This window comes from Cololabis saira, chromosome 17 (assembly GCF_033807715.1).
Source record: "Cololabis saira isolate AMF1-May2022 chromosome 17, fColSai1.1, whole genome shotgun sequence".
NCBI classification, from domain to species: Eukaryota; Metazoa; Chordata; class Actinopteri; order Beloniformes; family Belonidae; genus Cololabis; species Cololabis saira.
In genome coordinates, this window is record NC_084603.1 from 27,868,066 (window position 1) to 27,887,877 (window position 19,812).

General features: G+C 38.9%; 1 protein-coding gene across 1 annotated transcript; it reads right to left on the minus strand.

Moving 5' to 3' along the window:
* Nucleotides 1-1,232: 1,232 nt before the first annotated feature.
* On the minus strand, nucleotides 1,233-19,513 carry LOC133463796 (deubiquitinase DESI2). The gene is made up of 5 exons (XM_061745516.1): nucleotides 18,977-19,513; nucleotides 10,451-10,523; nucleotides 10,158-10,251; nucleotides 6,741-6,882; nucleotides 1,233-4,174 (listed from the first exon to the last, which is right to left on the minus strand). The coding sequence occupies exons 1-5, from the start codon at nucleotides 19,022-19,024 to the stop codon at nucleotides 3,908-3,910; spliced, it is 624 nt and encodes a 207-aa protein (XP_061601500.1). The 5' UTR covers nucleotides 19,025-19,513; the 3' UTR covers nucleotides 1,233-3,907.
* Between the last annotated feature and the right edge of the window lie 299 nt (nucleotides 19,514-19,812).

Below are 19,812 nucleotides of genomic sequence, written 5' to 3' on the forward strand. Positions count from 1 at the left end.
AAGCAGCCTCACAGACCTGTACAATAAATTTAACATGAAAAAGGCAAAACCCACTCTCCCCATCAGTGAGTTCCTGTTATTACCCTCTGGTTCAGGTTTCAGATGCCTTTCTGCAAGAACCAACACATTTCAAACAACTCTTTTGTACCAAGTGCCATTTATCTGCTGGAGGGAGCAATAAGTCTCAGTTGGTTTATCCTGGTATTGGTGCTGGAGAGTTTCTTCATCACATATATATACACACACACACACACATATATATATATATATATATATATATATATATATATATATATATATATATATATATATATATAGTTTGTTGTCCTTTGTTTTTGATGTCTTGCTGCACACTAATTGCTTTTCCGGGATGATAAAGTTGAGTTGAGTTTATTTTGGCACCGTATAATAATGAGTGAATGTACCCTGGTCTGTTAACACAGCTGATACAAATACAGTACATTAGGTGCATTTTAGCTCAAAAAATATTTTGAAGCTGTGTTGTGTTTTGAAGCTGTGTTTCTAGGAGGCTGGGAGGATGCTGTACACCCACCTGCATGCAGATTTTAAGAATTCTCCCAGATGTGTGAACCAAAACACATTTTGTATCACAACGCCCCCGACTGCAACTCTCCGTTAAAACCATGAAACTCACCCTGTTTATTTTTATATTTACGAAACTATCCGACTACCCCCTCAAAAAAAGAGATCCCCTTCGACTTTACATCAGTAGCTCTGGTCAAATACCAACTCATAATCTGATTTGAACCGCAGATGTCTGAGCTTCAGTTGGAATGGACCACAATTTGGCCAATTAACTTCTTTCAATCAATTGTTAAAATACTTTTTAGAAATCTGAAAATTGAGTTTTGTTACTTAAAATGGAAACAATATCAAAGTGAAAAATGTCTTATATTTGTGAAGGGAGAATAATAGAAACTCTGTGATTGGACCTAATGGCAAAAAGCACAATTCCCAATACTTTGATCAGGCCACAAATGTGGCTGAATAAATATGTGCTCTTCCTCCACCAACACATCCACGTTCTTCTGAGATGGAAATATCAATGGTTAATAATCATTTTTCTAGAATAAAATATTGCTTAACCCATTCTCCAATATATTCAGCCATCATAATACAAACCTTGTGTCACAGATTGCCTGTTTAAAAGAAGAGAAAAAAAAGAGAGAATAGAAAACTTCCCAACAGGATACAAAAATGTTCAATACCTTTTCTTAAAGTTTATTGTGAAACAGCTGAAGTCAGTCATTCTTGAGGTCCGAAAGACTGAGGTTTCCTGATTTGCATTCATAGCTCACAGATAGTGGCAAATGTCTCACACAAACTATGATTTTGATCAGATAATTACTAGTCTTACTAAAGAACACATTTATGGTAAATCAAATGTTGCTGCCAGAAAAAGGAAGATTGTGAAAGTTATAACTATCTTTGGTCCTTTAAATGCTTTAACTATGGTCATATGAATGTAAAACAAAAGCTTTGTCACTTGGTATTTAAACATTAACTGAGACAGTACGGGTTTGATGAGACATTGTGCATTTGTCAGCCAAAAGCAACGATTGTAAAACTACTCGAAGCTCGGAAGGTTTCAGGAAACCTCAGTAAGAGTACAAAAAACAGCCAGCAGAGAGCGCTGCAGTCACAACCATTTGTGTGCCTGTCAAAGAATTAAAATAAGGTTATTTATTGAACCATAAAACTCACACATTTGACCTTTAGCTGATAACACATTGAGTTTAATCCTTTTATTCCAAGTCAAATGCTGGTTTCATGAAAAATGGCTTTGATTTAGAGATTTCCTGTAACACTGCGTCAGTCTCATTGATTGAAAAAACAAACAAAGAAAAAACATGAAAAGAATATCTGTAGGTGACGGTACACCAAAAAAAAGTTACTGCAAAGAAGAACAAATTTACACTCTTAGAAATTAAGTGATACTTTTAAAAGATTTCTCAAAAACAGTGCTACATTTATAAAGCTGCATTTGTTTTTGTTTTTAATCGTTTACGCAGAGAATTTCCATGTGAAGTTTGGCCCAGTCGGGAACTTGCCGACGGCAGGAACACACTCAAACATTCATGCAGACAAGGACAGGCTCGCAAACACAGTTTGTAAATAAAAGGATTTTTTTGTTTTTAATCAAAGAGGAGTATAAAACTGTAATGTGTTGCTGAAAAACTCTATGGAGTGATTACTGCATTATAAAAAGCAACAAAGACACAAAATCTGGGCTAGAAAGTTTAAAGGATTTGATGACAAATCCTTTTTGAGTCCTGAGCTTATCAAACATAAACAAAACAGACAAAAAAGGCCCACGTTTTTATATCATAGAAACACAATAAGGATTAAAAAAACAGAAATGTGATTTGTCAGATTTGACTGTCCTCAAACTTCCATGTTAATAATAACAGTAATAAGAGTAATAAAACAGGAAAATGACATCAGTGGCTCTTATTTGGAAAGAAACACATTCTGCAGCATACGTGTTGTTGACAGCATGTAACAGCAGTTTCAAGTGAGGTGATCATTGTTCAGGAAAAGCAGCATCTTCCTGTAAAGTGTAAAACTGTATTGATAAGAACTTCAGTAAGTTTTCGCATCATTATATCAACAAAAATATAATGTTACTAAACTTCAAAGTATCTGTGATGCTTCCTAGCAGCACTGAAGTGCATCATCCTGAACTAAACTCGACTGGGTGTGAGGAGTGCAGGCTGAGCTCAGGTCAGTTAAAGAGGAGCTTCTCACTGATGTCAACACAACTAAAAACTCTAATTACTCTTTATTTGCTTTATACACATAAACTACGTTCAGCTCTCCAGTTCAACCATAACCTTTCACTGGCAGAGAAGAAAGTACCTTCCTCAAAGGCACCATGGCAGCTGTTACTGAGAGGAAGTATCAAAACTCTAACTCAGTGCCAACCTCACAACTTCACTGTTAAATAAGAAACATTGAATAAAAGACTTGAGGAGCTGCTACCGGTCTGACATCTAATAACAGATCTGACATCCTGATCCAGATACTGAGGCTGCTTTCGGGATTTTAGCAGCCAAAGGTTTTTAAACATTTCAAATGCAGCTAAGGAAACATTTACCAGCCACAGATCAGATGATACCAGTGCTCAGTTTGTGGTCATCTATATACCATTTTAGTTTTAGTCTGGAGACCACTGAATATCACACCAGACAAGACTAAAAGAGTAAGTATATAAACTTTACCTTTCCAATCTTTAACTGCCTGTTTTTAAATATCTGTACAAATAAAAAATATATACAGCCTTTTTTATAGGTCGTTCAGTTCTGACGCAAGCCTCGACATCTTCATAACATGCTGGGTTATATGGCAGCTCTCTAAAGCTGTTCACTTTCACAAATTGGCTTGAACTAACTGATGAAAGTTGAGTTATTCACCATCAAACAACAGGAACATAAGTGATGAGTGCTAAGTTTCCAGTTACAGTTGTCAGCTGAGTATTTTGGAGTGTTAAAAACAATCTTACCATATAAAATCTGCCAAATCAGTGGACATGGGTTCCTAGTAGTCAACTTTCTCACACTGCAGCAACATCTGGTTTTAGAGCACTGGTAACATCTGGATGTGGCCAGTAAAATAGTCAAGAAGATGTATTTTGATTAAGATGTGAGTGGATCAGTTTGTTTCCTGGCTGCATTAGAAAGCAGGAGCTCCTTCCCACAGCCTTCCTAGTCCAAGTCTTCCACTGCTCTGAACTGCAGCAGAGATTTAGCTGACATTCTTACCCAGGGCAGATTGCGGTTCAGTGCCTCACTCGAGGACAGTCTGCCAGGATTTTTGGCTTCTGTTACATGGCCGTCTCTGTAACCACAAGTCCGGCCCCAAGGATGCCCAGCAGAGCTTGCAGTCTCTACCGGCGGGGCTGGATGCGACTGTGACGAGGCAAGGAAGAGGAGGGGCTGGAGGAGGGCGACATGGAAGCCAGGGAGGCGGTGGCGGCCGCGTCCTCCGCCTCCTCCAGGTCTCCGCCTGCTCCGTGCAGCTCCTGGCTCACGCTGGACTGTAAGGCAGCCGGGGTCAGCCACTCTTTGGGCAGGCAGCTCTGGAGGAATGGCACGCAGGAGCTGAAGTAGGCCAGGCGGTTTACCCAACGAGGGATCTCCCTGCCACACAGGATCTGCAAGAGAAAAAGAAAAAGACAAATAAATACTTTCAGACATCCACAAAGATTCATTGAAATACTGTAAAAAGTGTCAAAAAGAAGCACTTCAAACTTATACTGTTAAACTCATATTCAATGTAAGCACAAAACAACATATTTCTTGCGTTTTTTAATTATGTACATTTATTGCTTCTCTAAAGTCATCCAGGTGTTGCTCCTTGAACAAAACCAAGCCAGTGTTTCTTTTCTCAAGAGTTTGTGAGCATGTTTCCTCTCTTCTGCTTCTAAAAACAACTGGCCTTTACCAATTAAGTCATAGAAAAACAATAAAGTGTCTCCTCTTCCACCACCTCTACTACAAACTCCTGTCTATGTGCAGTGGCACCACCTGCGCAGGAATTAAAAAAATTAACCAAACGTTTCATGTTTGATACAAGGATTTCTGACACCATAATAGAAAAGAGAAATATAAATTGTTTCATACAGTGAAAAATAATGAATCAATAGATACAATACAAAAAATTTTACCCAACATATTCATAATAATACAAAAAAGTATCATTTAGAGCAGCAATAGAATGAAAAAATATCTTCTGGAAAATGCTTAAACAAAATTCACCACTCTTCTCTTCATGTGTTGCATGTTTTGTTGTGTTGGTCATTCATTGTCTTCACTCATTAAATCAAATTGTTTGAGCAATTTATACATTTGAAGTTTTACGTGAAAAAAATGATTGCATCATGAGATTTTCCATCCTGCTCATCACAGTTACTCGCAGGGAAATGTTGCACATTTGCTGACTTATTCTGTACCAAAGAAACCTCCAATAAAGAGTATGTTTCTGGAGGAGCAATTCATCCATCTGCTGCAACAAACAATCTACTCTACGTGCACAAGAGCAGTGTGATTGGTCCTTTTGAGTCTCTGATGGATTTCCTTTAAAGGCAGTAATACTGTCTGTAAGGGGAGTAATTATCATCACTCAGCTCTATCAGCCCCATTACAGCATGATGGGCCAACTGGCTTCCAAGAAACTCAGTATTTTCCCAGTATAAGGGCTGAATAGTGCTCTTATCAGCACACTGACTGAAGCTGCTGATGGGAGGATTTCTAATATGCACAAGAAGACAAAGAGAGTACATTTACTTTATAAATTACAAATATTTCTTGCAAACCATCTGATCCTGAATGCTGTGGATGTTTTACAGCCAAAAGGACAGAAACAGAGTCCTTTTAGGTGCCAGCAACAAGATTTGTCTACCTTAGTTACGTTCTGATAAGTACAGGATGCTAAACACAATGGACGCTATTCATCATGACCACATTGCTTCAGCCAGCAGGAAGAAGAGGAGGAGGAGCAAGTGGATCCCAGCATCCATCAGAAGGAAGCAGCTAATCCATACATTTGACCTGGGTAAACAATGTGCATCGTTCATGACAGAAAAGCTGACCTTTCATCGCAAGCAGTGCATATGAATCATAATATTAATCACTTCAATGCCAAATAAATAAAGGAGGAACAGAAAGAAAAATACGAGGAACAAAGATCTTTTTTTCAAACCTGTGCAGGCCTCTTCACACAAGGTGGAATTTCATAAGACAATGCTCCATTTTCTAATCTCTTTAAATACTTCACCCCTTCTTATGTCTTAGACATACGTTTTTCCCGATCAATCCTAATTCATTATTATTTTGTTACATATGCCCGGTCCAGTCACGGGTGAGATATTATAACTGACCTTTCAAAACTGCAACAACCATCTCTGTGTCCAGTTATCTCCACACCTCTCTGTCCAAGCCAACCTCTCATGTCAACAGATTAAAAAAACAGAGTTAAACCCCGAGAACACCACTTCCTCTGTGTGGTAATGTGTAACATATAGCAACGTGTGACTGTTTCACAATGTCCCTCAGTATGGATGTGTGGTTATATAGGTCTGTTTACTGTATTGATGTGTCAATCCATGTGTAAACATGTATATGAGAAACTGTAATTCTGTTGGAGAGGATAAGTCTGTGTATTTTATACAGGGCATATGTGCTGTCTTAGGGTGTGTGTGTGTGTGTGTGTGTGTGTGTGTGTGTGTGTGTGTGTGTGTGTGTGCCAGCTGGCTATGCAAGTCGAGGCTTGTATCACTGTCCTAATCCCCATCTGAGCGCTATATGCTAACTGTAAGTCTCCCTGCTCATTAGTCACTCCGACATAAGCTGATTGGAAACACAAACACAGACACTCACACCGACACACAAACACAGACACAGACACACACACAGACACACACACTCACACACATGGTTTTGAAAACTCTTACCAGGAGTAGGAAAGACAAAATGAACTCAGCAAGAGTTTTATGTTTAACTGAGCATGATGCTCCGTTTCTTTTTGTACTCTAATAACATCTAATAGATGGAATTACATCTACGAACTCCCATCCATCCATGATCTATAGCCACTTATTCCTGTTCACGGTGCATCTGTTCGAGGCTGCACAAAGGATAACGGTTTGGTTTGCAATAAGGGTAATGAAACAGAATGTTCTGTATGAACAAATTGCGCGTGTGTGTTTTTTGAGTACCAACCTCCGACAGCGCTGAAGAGAAGTGGTTGCAGTTTTTGTGCATGAGGTGGTAAGCGTTGCCTTTGTACTCTTTCCCCATCTCCTCCACGATCCGCTCCACATCTTCCTCTGTGAAGTCTGTGCTGCCCAGGACTATGGCCTCTCTGCAGAGACCAGAAAGGAAGAGGCGCCTGCATTGAGACTCACTGAAGATTCACTGAGGGCATCTTCTGGGAACCATCAAAGACCATATACTAGAATGCTTCATGTAAACAGATTTACCAATTTAAGTCCTACATTTGTAGCATTTATCCATTTCCAATTAAACTTTGAGGTTTGAGAGTTTGTACTTTCTCTTTGATACAAATTGACCAGAAATCCTCCTTATACACAAAACAAAAGAAGCATACAGACAACAGAATTTCACTGTGAATAGTTAGGTAACTAGAGGATGAATTAATCACATAAAAAGACATTACGTTCAATTCTTGAGCCACTTTCCACTTTAACAAGACATCAAACAAACGAATATGAAGATGATTTTAGTTTGAGAGAGCGCTGATTCAATTGGCTCATCACAGTGGATGATATGCAGGCATTTATCTGAGATGATCCATACTTATGGTCTACTGGCCTGCATGGAGACAGCAAACTGTGTGTGTGTGTGTGTGTGTGTGTGTGTGTGTGTGTGTGTGTGTGAGAGGCAGAATCTCTCTGTAAAGCCACAGGGCAGATCAACTAGAGCAGAAGTAATACACAGCAGCACAGCAGCTCTCAGCAGACAGAACTCATCCAAACATATTGAACCAACTAGATGTTCTACAGTTTTATTGACTCCATTCCAACGGCATTAAAAACAGCAATAAAAATATCTGCCCACCTCGCAGACATGATGCACAGCATGAAATAAATGCACTACAGTTTTGGCTTAATGTATTTAAAAATCAGCTCCACATCTTTGATTTCCTGAAAGCATACAGTGTCTCTTATAGTTGGGTTTTATATTCCAAAACAACTTTTATCCAACACATTTGTCCCCTATCAATGTTTATTTTATCCATTGGTGGTGAGACTTTGCAGAATGGAATAAAGAGTGAGAACCACATTTTATTTTCTGCTCAGTAATCTAGTCTCACCCACTGTTGCTCTCTGAGTTAAATTTTGTGTTATAGTTCTACCTGTATTTTACTTTTTCATCTTGTTTATCCTCTAGTTGGACCTCCCTGCATTAGATACCAGTTCACTGACAGACTGGTTGACTGAACAGGACTGGAATGTCTTGATTGCTTAGATATTGAACGACTCAAGTAATCACTAACAGCAAAGACCTGGATGGTTTGACAATACTTCTCAACTCAGATGGTAACCCTTGAGCCAAACACAAATATAAGCTTTGCATTGTATTAAATTATATATCTAACAGTCCACAAGTGAGTGAGTGACTGTACACCTTTATTGCAATCTGCTCAGAAGCTATGCAACTAAAGATTTTTAAATGTAAACGGACTGCATAAAATTTCACTGTACACTTACAGGCTGACCCTAAATAAAAGACCAGGAACTGCTATCCCGCACAACCAGATAAAAGGAATACTATGATCAATTTCTTGAAGGTTTATGTGTTATTGTTGAAAAAGCGATAATGAGCTTAATCGCTTGCATGTAAGCAGGATTGGTTGGCATAATACAATGAAAATAAAATCCCTGATTCATATAATAGCTGGTAAACAATGCTGTTACTAAATGTCCTACATTGACGGGGAAAGAGGATGGAAATGCGGCAGATATCAACAGGAAACAGCCCCTTGGACTATTGTTAGTTTTACAGTCAATTGTGCAAACGCTCATATAACTTTCAATGTTTTCATTATGATCATTCCTTTCACAGCATCCCGAGTTGCGAGGCAACCGTCCTACATTAAAAATGACCTGTAGCATTATAGCTGAGGACAATGTTTTAATTGCATTAAAAGCAAAAACATTTGAAAGCAATGGTGTAGTTGCACTGGTTCGTTCAACGATCCGTTATTTTGGGTCACTGCTTATTCCCTGATTTGCTAAGCCTATATCATGTAACCATCGTTAGGAAACAACACACAAACACTCCCCAACACCCGTGTGGACAACATGGAGGCAGAACAGATAGTGCTGCTGACTCTATTGTCTTTAGCATCAGCTGTTATGCAGCTTTAATCTGCATTTAATGACAGTGCAGCTCCTACATGCACAGAGGCAATGCTGTTATAAGAGCAACCAGCAACAAAAGGTTATTTCTGCCTGTTTTTACTCTTCGGCGAATGCCTTGTTTGGATCGCCGGAACGGCCATGTGATACGCGTTTACGGTCATTTAATGCGGACAGAAATATTTTCTGACCGTGCTAATATGAAGGCAGTTGGTTTTGATTTAAAACAAAAATAAAACTAGTGTGAATTTAGTCTAATTATATCTTTGGTGAAGCTGCGAAAACTGGCGGTTAATCCTAGTCAATTATCCGACTTCCAACCTCATTTTGATAGTGTGACAACAGTAGAAGTAACTAATCAAGATATGTCCTGCCTGATATGTGTTTCTGATTGAGTTTATATGGATGTACTTGTTACAGTTGTTAGTGAACAAACAACTATAAAAATGAAAAAGAAAAAAAAGAGAAAAAAAAAACTTGATAAGGAAACATTACAACCTCAGAACAAGAAAAGCAGAAGCAATGGGAGAACAATTCTTCCAAAAATATATAATTAAGAGGCTTGTTACTGGGTGTGGACAGTAAAGCTAAAGGTAGCAGGTTGAGACAGTAAACTTTCTTTTCACATACACTCAGTGCGATCAATGGAGTAGGAATGTTATATTTCACATGCTGTGCATGAAATGTTTTTTTTTTTCCAACTGTAGATAAAAAGACACACAACAACTTCCTTGACTTGTCCTGATTCTCTTCAGGCATCGGTCGGTTTTTACTGTGGTTTTCACGGTTTTCAGCGTGTCTTTTTGAGTTCTTGTTTTATAAACTATATAATTAATAGCCCTGTTGCTGTTCTCTAATGGAGTGGCTGTGCAGATGAAGGCTGATCCAAATCGATCATCCATGAGAATTATTTTATTTTATCTTCCATCTCCACTGAACAAAATGACTAAGTCATTTGTCGACTCAATTGACCATTAAGTAAATCAGCTGAGACTTTGGAGCTGTGACGTGACTTAATGACGGATTCACTCACCAACTGGCTCATTAGCTTACTGACTGGTTGCGTAAGAACACCTGATCTTTAATAAGCAGCTACCTGCCTGATAGCCTCTAATACAAACCCTGACCAGTTGCAACGTGTTTGGGAAGTGCCAAAAAAAGGGTGACTGATGAACAGTTTGCATGCACACACGCACGCAGGTACCTGTGCTTGCGTGTCTTATTAAAACAAAAGAGCCAAATTCCACGTACTCACTTGAACTTAAATGTCTCGCCAAGTTCAGTTGCATCACCTGGTGTGATCTCAAAGATCCCTGAGAATGGGTACGGATGTCCGCCGTAGGCAAACTCTAAAGACAGACAACGAGAAATACGTTAAAAAAAGCTCTTATTAACAAATACAAATGTATAAACAGATGTTTAGTAGAAAACACAAGGACGTATGTATTATGGAGGTTGAGGTATAAAAAAAAACATCCTCCTCTCTGAAACATCCTCCTCAGGCATGCAACTAAATGTAGCTGGTGTCATATTTCTGGGTAACCCTACCTCTTCCATAGATCTCGATCCCTGAGTGAAAGACTCCAATGCCCAGAGAGCTGGTGAATTCATTGATCCAGTACTGAAAAAATAAAAGAGGCAGACAGTCACGAAGATTAAGTTGTTGTGTGCAGAGCATACTGCATGTTTAAGTGCAATTTTATATGCTGTATCATCAAAATACAAATCACAGTTAAGCAATCTTAGGAAAATATGAATAACGATGTTTGGAGTATAAAAAGATCCACATGTAAATAGTATAAATGTGAGTATTTTAGAGATTTGGGTCTTTTTTCATAATTACATTCTTTTTTTAGTCTAAAATTGTCAAAATGGTTGAAAAATAAAAACCAACATCTATCACAGTACCAACATTAACAGGAAGAAGAGCAGCAAATTTGACTTTCACAAATCCACTAACTGCTGCAGCACTAAAGTAAATCTCCAAAGGTTAAATTACAGTCGAGCCAACTGGTGTGTGCCAGCTACATCTTTTAGATATCTAGAGATGCATCTTTAGTGATGCTCCTGTGATCGCAGTGGTTTCGGGTCTTTCAGCCTCAGACACCATCACCCCAGCAACCTTGTGTCACTGCAACAGTCGACTTCTGTTCAGCCCTCTTGATCACAAAAACACCTGCTGTCTTTCTCCGTAGTTTTACTCACAAATTAAATGATGCTCATTGTTGACTCTACTGTAATGCCGAGTTGACTGATGATTTTGCAGAGTGAACATCCCACAAAAACTCTACAGCCAATCTCTCTGCCGTGTCTCTGTTCTTCTGACACTTCCATCTTTTCCCCCCTCATGCCTTTCTCAAGTCACTTACCTTGGGTACAATTACCCAACGGGGGTTCCCAAAGAAGTAAATTAAGCTTCTGCAATTCAAGCTTTTAGACTGAATAAGTTTCATTTCGGCATTTCTATTCTTACACCCCTCAGATGGAAGATACTTATGTTAAAAACACATTAAACCTAATGCGGGAAATACTGCTGCTAAATAGAAGCGGTTTCTACCATGGTTTCTTTTATTTTTTTGCAACTGGTCAGATTTTTTTAATATACACGTGTATGTTTGTATCGAATTAGAACAGCAGACATTTAGAACTAAAAAGTAAATCAAATCTGCCAGATCGCTATAGTGGGAATACAAACTGTGATGAATACATTACAATAATGCTTGGAGACAAGAAGACGGGAGCAATGAAAGACATATTTTAACAAATTCTATTCCAACTGTGTTCCTTTGTGCAATTGTGGGAGTGATTATCATTTAAAACACTGAGCTTGTCAACAAGTCTTGTCATGGACTAGATGTGTCATACCAAATGTTTGACGTGAATAAAACAAGTGTTACACCCTTAACAATACTGCGCAATAAACCAGTCACATAGACAATTTTATTTCCTAACATCAAGCCTCAGCAAGACTCGTCTGAGCTCCAAGGGCTTTCTTTCTTTTCTTTTTTAATACTATTTTATGTTTATGTTCATGTTCTGGCTCTCTGGAAAGCGTCTAGAGACAACATCTGTTGTATTAGACGCTATATAAATAAAATTGAATTGAATTGAACTATTAATTCCCTTTACGTGGTCTATGTAGTTGTATGTCGTAGGTTCTTTTAACTTTAAGTGATTTGATTTTCTAACCAACTATCAATAGTATTTATTTTTAAATCAAAGCCTTAATCACCTACAAATACTAAAAAGGCCTTTTTAACTTCTCCGTTTACCAATGTCCATCAGATTGCATCGCAGAGTACTCCGGAGGGCTGGTTGGTTTTAAGACAATTTGTTTGCAAATTCACACTACGGGGTAAGAAAAGAAAATGTAAAGAATCAAAGATGACAAATATTAGGTCCAAGAAGTAACAGTCCACAACCGTCATTAATTTTCACATTGCCAGTAACAGGGTTTTCCCCCCACAGAATACTTTATCTATCAGCTGATCAAATCAGTTCAGCATTTTTTTCCTCTTAATACAAGAATAATACCCGTCTGTTTCAGCAACAGCTGGTTCTCGCATATCAAATAGGAGCCATGACTGCTGTAAACTGCAGACACTCAGTCTTAGGATACGAGAAGCCCACAGCTATTAGATACTCAGACTTTATATGGAGACAAAAACATAAACAACAATCTTTAGCTCTGGATCCTGATACCTGAACTCATCGTTGATAAAGAAGCTTCTCCAGAGTGTGTGATGCCGTGTTAAATGCCTTAATGTAGGAACATTCACAGGAAACTAAGAGAAGAAAACACAAAACTGATCTGTTTATGGGAGTAACAAAGTCAGAGTATGTAATCATTGCTCGGGGTCATGTTCTGGGTCTCTGCAAGCGCCTACAGACTTGTATTGTAACAGATGTTATTTAAATAAAACTGAATTAAATTGAATACATAAGAGTTTTCTATTTGATGGTGAAATAAGACTTATCTGAAAGAATGAAACAGTGGCCTGTTTCCGCCGAGGAAGAATAGGCTCTGTATTTATAAATGAATGAAAGAGAAGAATGGCTGCAGCAGTTCAGTGCTGTATTTTTGTTTCATTTTCATTTTTGTTATTTTTTTATAGCACATCAGCGCTTTGTAAATGCAGCTCAATATACTGAGGGATCAGGCTGATAACACAACTTGAGAGAGGGAAACTGCAAAAACCAAACCACAAGCCAAAAGCAAGCAACATCTTGCTGCATCTGCTTTTAGCCTGTGAGTCGGATGTACAAAGTTATTCTTATGTCTATTATCTCTAAATGTGTTCTTCCTTGCTAATTCACACTGGTCACAAAGCAAGCTTGTAATTTAAAACTTTAATAATATATATATATAAAAAAACTGAAATACTGATAAGCACCACAAGCAGTACGAGTGAGGAAAAGAAGGAGCAGGGGAAACAAGAGGATATTGGTACATGAGACCTCAGGTGCAGGGAAATGTTATGAATTCAGGCTTGTGAAGGCGCGCTGTTTACGCGGTGATCAGTTCAATCATCATACTGGATCGATGCCTTTGTGTATATTGGCAGCAGCAGGCTTGGAAGGCCATCAAGCTTCACACTCCAGTGTGCATTACCCTCTGATCAGAGCAGCAACAAACTACTGCAAGCCAAAAGACTCAGGAGCAGTAAATCACTCTTGCTGTTTTTTTTCCAACTACCAATGAATAAAAAAATGAAAAACATAGCAAAATAAAAAGCCACATTTTTTTTTAAAAAAAGAAGAAGATGACAAAGAAAATCACACTGGAACGACAAGATCAACACTGAAGTAGCTGGAATGGTTCTGTAATTCTGTTTCATGGTGCTATAATAGTGGCAACGGATGAGGAAAGACGATTCATTCTCGTCGGACATTTTGCAGTGGCTGAACAACATCTTCTCCTGTCTACTATATAACCACTGACCACAGAAGCAACATCAATGTCTCCCTGGCAGTTCAGGGCCACAGTGAAGAATGTAAACCTAACCTAAGGCAGGTGTGTGTTTCCCCCACAAATAACCTATGATGCAGGGCTGTCTCTGCTAATGAGGCTCTGTAAAAACACACTGGATTCTGAGAATGGGAGCCCACCTTTTGTGTGCTTTTTTTACTTCCATCATTACACAGTTATGTTGATATAATTATTGACTGTACATTTGTGTCACAAATGTTTTCACTCAAGCTACGAAAACCCCTGCTTTGAAAAAAAGACTAAAAAAAATCCCCAGAAAAGGTAGTTACATTAACTTTAATTGACCGTACAAGAGAAGCACAAAAGACAGACGGTATCATGGAGGCTGCATGTGTCTAAGTGATGCAGAACAACATGCACAGCAAGACTCTGCAGCCACCACAGAGACATACAACCTGCGCTGCTGCATTACACAGTTAAACCTAATACGCTAACACATCTTCCCAGTGATAAAGCAGTGAATGGTGCTGGCTGGCAGGCAGGTGGTGTACCGATAATGCGCTCTCATTAGACCAGTGTACTGAAGCACTCAGAGCTGGCCAGGAAATCCACTTAGCAGAGGTGGGAGCAGGACAGCAGGGAGGACCTGACGGAGAGGGAATTGTGGAAGGAGAAAGGATGGTACGGCGCCTATACTTAAGTCTGCATAAACGTTCCTGAAAGTCACATGACACCATTGATCCTAGAATGGAGAGGGGACATTTCCTCCGTCTTTTTTAGTAGTGTTGTTATACACACTAAAGAAAACCATCAGTTATTATTTCGATCCTTTCATTTCCTCATATTTGTACAGAACTAGAAATCCCAACGTCACATGAATCTCATACATTTTCACAGTAGACATCCTATACTTAATGTAAATAACCTAAACTTTATTAATACTTCTTTAAAAACCTATCTGTGCATTGGTGTATGTTAAGATAATTACCAAAAAAAAGACGTTTGTAGCTATGCAGGGTGCTGCATAAGTTAGATGATTAACCAAGCTTAACATAATAACTTGAAATGAGAGGAAACTGCTCATCTGGCTGGGGGGGGAAAACAGTCCGTCTGAAGCTTATAATAATCACATTATGTAATATATTCACAGGTTTAAGTTTACAAGTCGTCATAAACATAACAAACTATGGTATTCCAAGTTTTATAGTTTCATTTCCTATACCTCTCAACAAATTTGAAATACTACTCAAAATATGAAACTGTTTCTTTAATCACAGGCTACTCACAGGCAGCTCACAGCAAGCACTGAGTCAGTCCATCAAACTGAGTCAGACACAGAGTGACTCAACGAGTCAGCATGCAAATCTTTAGTCATGCACATTCACCATGACTGATCTCTACCAAAGTATATTAGCAGTATCCTCAAACTCAGCATGTTCACACAGTTCAGTCAAGCCATGTTTTTAGCTCAGCTAGGCCATTTTTATTGGATTCAAGTATAAAAGCACTTGAAGTGTGGTAGGGGGGCTATTCACTAAATTGACCTGTCACAGCTTTTCCCACTTGACCCATTACATCACAATTTAGTTGGCAGCAAATTTGTACCATTTTGATCGCTGAACTGTACTTTTATTGCTCTGAGTATTTTATATGTATTTACGTACACATACATACAGCACAGAGCATACAGGATATACAGTTACGTATATATACCGTAAACATTACTTTTTGCCTCATTAACCAAATAAGATGCACACAATCCTACACAGCCTGTTGAATCTCCTGCAACCTCTGGGTCAACGCTAAGCTCGAGAACAATGGAGCACGCAGAGCTAAAGGATGCAGATCACACTGAATCATTTGGTATATGAATGTACCGTTACCGAGTCACAGAGTACCCGATGTACCCTGATGCATATCGCATAATGTAGCAGAGATACAAACCTCTGATAGCTATTGTAAGCTTTTGCATGTTGCAAAGTAGGATGAGGTCACTGCAGCCAGTCACACGAATAAGAGCGAAGTAAAGATAAAGGCTTCTCAGACTTTATGGAGAAAAAAAAAAGCTATAGTGGTCAGTCAGTCAAGTGAAACACCAAAGGAGAAGTGAAAGAAGGGTGAAAAGAAGTGAAAGAGAACAATGAGGAAGGAAGTACAGATACTATCAGACAGAAAAGATGACAAGAAAAAGGCACGCAGAATCAGTAAAGTGAATGAAGGAGGAGAAAGTACGAGTCAGTGGAACTAAATGAATGAGAAGGTAGGATGAGAAGATAAAAAGCAAAAACAATTCCATTGTGCAACTGAAGATCTTCATCACTGTTAATGACTATAGTTTTACATGTTATCCCATTCAAAAGCATGTGAACTGGCCCCTTATAACAGATCATCAGCTAAACATTTGGTCAATTTGGGAATTTCAAGTTCAACATTTTGTAAGAAAGCAGCGTTTAGAGATTGCACAAGCCGCAGAAGATTCGTCACATGTTGTAAAATATGGGAAAAACAAGACAAAAAAAAAAGGGAAATTACAAACAAAATAATAAATATAACACAAGGACACACTTGGTGAGGACATAGCTGTTGTTTTGGTTGTGGTTTTACAGCCCACTATCCACACACATCCTAAAAACTCTGAGCTTTTCTTTTGTTTTGGTTTAGTAGCCTCTATCAAGCCAGTATCCATTTCATGGGTAATCTACCTGCCGCAGGAAATCCATATCAATCAATGATTCATCTACAGCTCAATTAACACAGGCGACCCACTGACTCAGCCCTGCATGATGACAACATTGTGAATGAAACTGATTCTGCAACAACTGCATAATGCCCCTGTGTTAGAACATGTCAGGCTACTTTTGACGTGTGGTTGTTCAGCTATTTGACATAAAGCCATGTCCATGTTACGACGTACATCCTCAATAAACCCATATCCTTAAAATGCCTTACTGCAGACTGCCAAAAAACTAAAACTAAACTGAACACCCAAAGTACAGGCGACTGACAAAATAATATTGCGTCATCTTTTTATTTCAGAAACAACTGGTTAAAATGTGAAATGGATGAGTTTGCTGCATCCCTGGTAGGGAAATCCAGTAGTGTCGAAACAACGGTACGTGTGGGTCAGTGAGTCTGTTATCATTCCTCCTCATACCGCCTCACCTGGCCACATCTGAAAACTCAGGTGAACTTTGACAAAAATGTAGCTGAACAACCAAAAAGCCTTCTTAATATGTGTGCATTATGAAAACAGACACAGAAAACATCCTTAATGGGAAAGAATCAGTAAGACCAATTACAAAAGAGAACCAGGAAACTGGACCATATTACACCGGTCATGAAATCACTACACTGGCTTCCAGTGAGTCAAAGGACAGAGTTTAAAATCTTACTGCTTACTGCAGCAAAGCACTGAATGGTCTTGGACAAAAATACGTGGTAGATCTGTTAGTTCCTATGAAGCTCCCAGACCCCTGAGGTTCATCTGGATCTGGTTTGTTGTGGTTCCCAAGAACCAGAACCAAGCAAGGTGAGGCAGCGTTCAGTTATTCTGCTCCTCACAGGTGGAACAAACTTCCTGTAGACCTGAGGTCTGCTCCAACTGTAGATCCTTTAAATCAGGCCTAAAAACATTACTGTTTACTCAAGCGTACTCCTAAATTAAATACTTACCTGCTGTACTCTACTGCCCTTGTCGTGCCAAAAAGTGATTGCCTGCCAGAATCTGATTTCTCCCCTGAAAATGGGTCTTTTTACCTGCCAAAAATTGATTGAAGGCCAAATACAATTAATGAAAAGTTGTTTCTACCTAAATATGATTTGATCTCATTCTTGAGCTTCATAATATAAAAACTAGAGCTCACATGATTGCTTTTAACTCTTTTAAAGGATCATTACAACACAAAATAGGCATTTTCACCTGCCAAAAATTGATTGAAGGCCAAATACAGTTAATGAAAAGTTGTTTCTGCCTAAATATGACTTGATCTCATTCTTGAGCTTCATAATCTGAAAATATGACGTTTTAGCGCTATCGCTCAACGGGCTGCTGTGCGCGCTCCCGCGGCCAGAAATCAGAAGAAATCAGATGCTGGCAGGCAATCACTTTTTGGCACAACACCCTTACTTTTAACAACTTGTGCTTTTTATTATTTTACCTCTTTTCTTATCATTTTATTTGTTAGTTACTGTTTAATTGTGTCTTGCTGCTTTTAATGTTGTTGTAAAGCACTTTGAATTACCTTGTGTTGAATCGTGCTCAGAGGTGTCAAGTAACGAAGTATTTGTACTTTGTTACCTTACTTAAGTAGACATTTTGGTTATCTATACTTCACTGGAGTAATTATTTTTCAGACAACTTTTTACTTTTACTCCTTACATTTTCACGCAATTATCTGTACTTTTTACTCCTTACATTTTAAAAACAGCCTCGTTACTCTATTTCATTTCGGCCTCTAAAAAAAAAAACTATCCAGTTAAATTGCTCCATCCGGATAGAGTGAATTTGGTTGTGGTTGTTTCAGATGTTCTTGTCCAGTTTTGTTCTTACATCCGTTCCCTCAGATTCCTGCAACTAAACTTGGATGTACATTCCAATAAAGGTTAGGATAAATGATAACATGCCTCTGAAGTTTGACTTTTTGCACCATTACAATACTTATAGGCAACTAGTCATCATATCTCCTGCTCTCTGAAACACATGTTAATGCTCAATAGTACACATATATGGTTCTTTAATATATTTGCATTATACTAAGATACATTCATTTTCAATGGCTTTTGTCCTTAAAGGCTTTTTCCCCCTTACATTACTTTTACTTTTATACTTTAAGTAGTTTTGAAACCAGTACTTTTATACTTTTACTTGAGTAAAAACCTTGACTTGATACTTCAACAGGATTATTTTAAAACTCTAATATCTATATTTCTACCTGAGTAATGAATGTGAATACTTTTGACACCTCTGATCGTGCTCTACAAATAAACTTGCCTTGCAAAAGGCGCATCTGTATTAAAATGAACGCAGCTCTGCGTTTGATGATTGGTTTTCAATCATGTTAAAAGAAAAAAAGGTCCGGACTTCGATTATTATTTTGAACCCAGCAAGGATGAGTCTCTGGATGGGTGCATGATGTTCTGCTCACCATGTCATAAACGTTGAGGATGATCGGCTCGTTGGCCATCACTGGCATCGGGATGTCGGTTCCTCCTCTGCGGTCTCCTCCTCCTCCTCCTCCGGTCCAGAGATCCACACTCTCCCTGCTCGGGTCCTCCCGCTCACAAACGCTGATCAACTGGATAATTCAGGTTCAAAACTCGACGTAAAATCATTAGAGTTCCCACTGGGTTTTCTATTGTTGAACATCGGACTGTCTTTGTCCCGGTGGTCCAGCAGCAGCAGCAGCAGCAGCAGCAGCAGCGGCGGAGACAGATGAGTCTCCAACTCGCTACACCCGCTCGACGAGGCGGAGAGCAGACTGTCTTTCAGGAAGATTACGGTGGCAGGAGAATAATGTCCATTCCACCAACGAGCTTTAAAAGAAATGTTATATTTCTAGGGTCTTTTTTTCCGTATAAAAAAATAATTAAATTGAGCAGAAAGCGGACTTGCTCGCTACTCCGTTACTAGCGGGCTAACGGCGGCTGCGGGGCGGGCAGGATGCGAGTGGATGACAGAGAAATATGAAGGCGAGCGGGGGACGAGGGGGATCTGCGATCGATTCACCAGCCTGATAGGACCAAGCATTATGGGGGATGTAGTTAATTTAAATAAAAGACGCGTTAACCTTGAAACACACCCAAAAGACTACAAAAAAAGCAGCCAAAAGCATTTGGAATCATTTTCATTAACCCTTGTACTGTCTTCGGGTCAAAATGACCTAATTCTTCTATCCTTCTTTCCTCCTGCTTTCTCCTTCCTTCTTGCTTTCCTCTTTTCCTCCTTTTTTTTACCCTCCTTTACTCCTTTTTCTTCCTACCT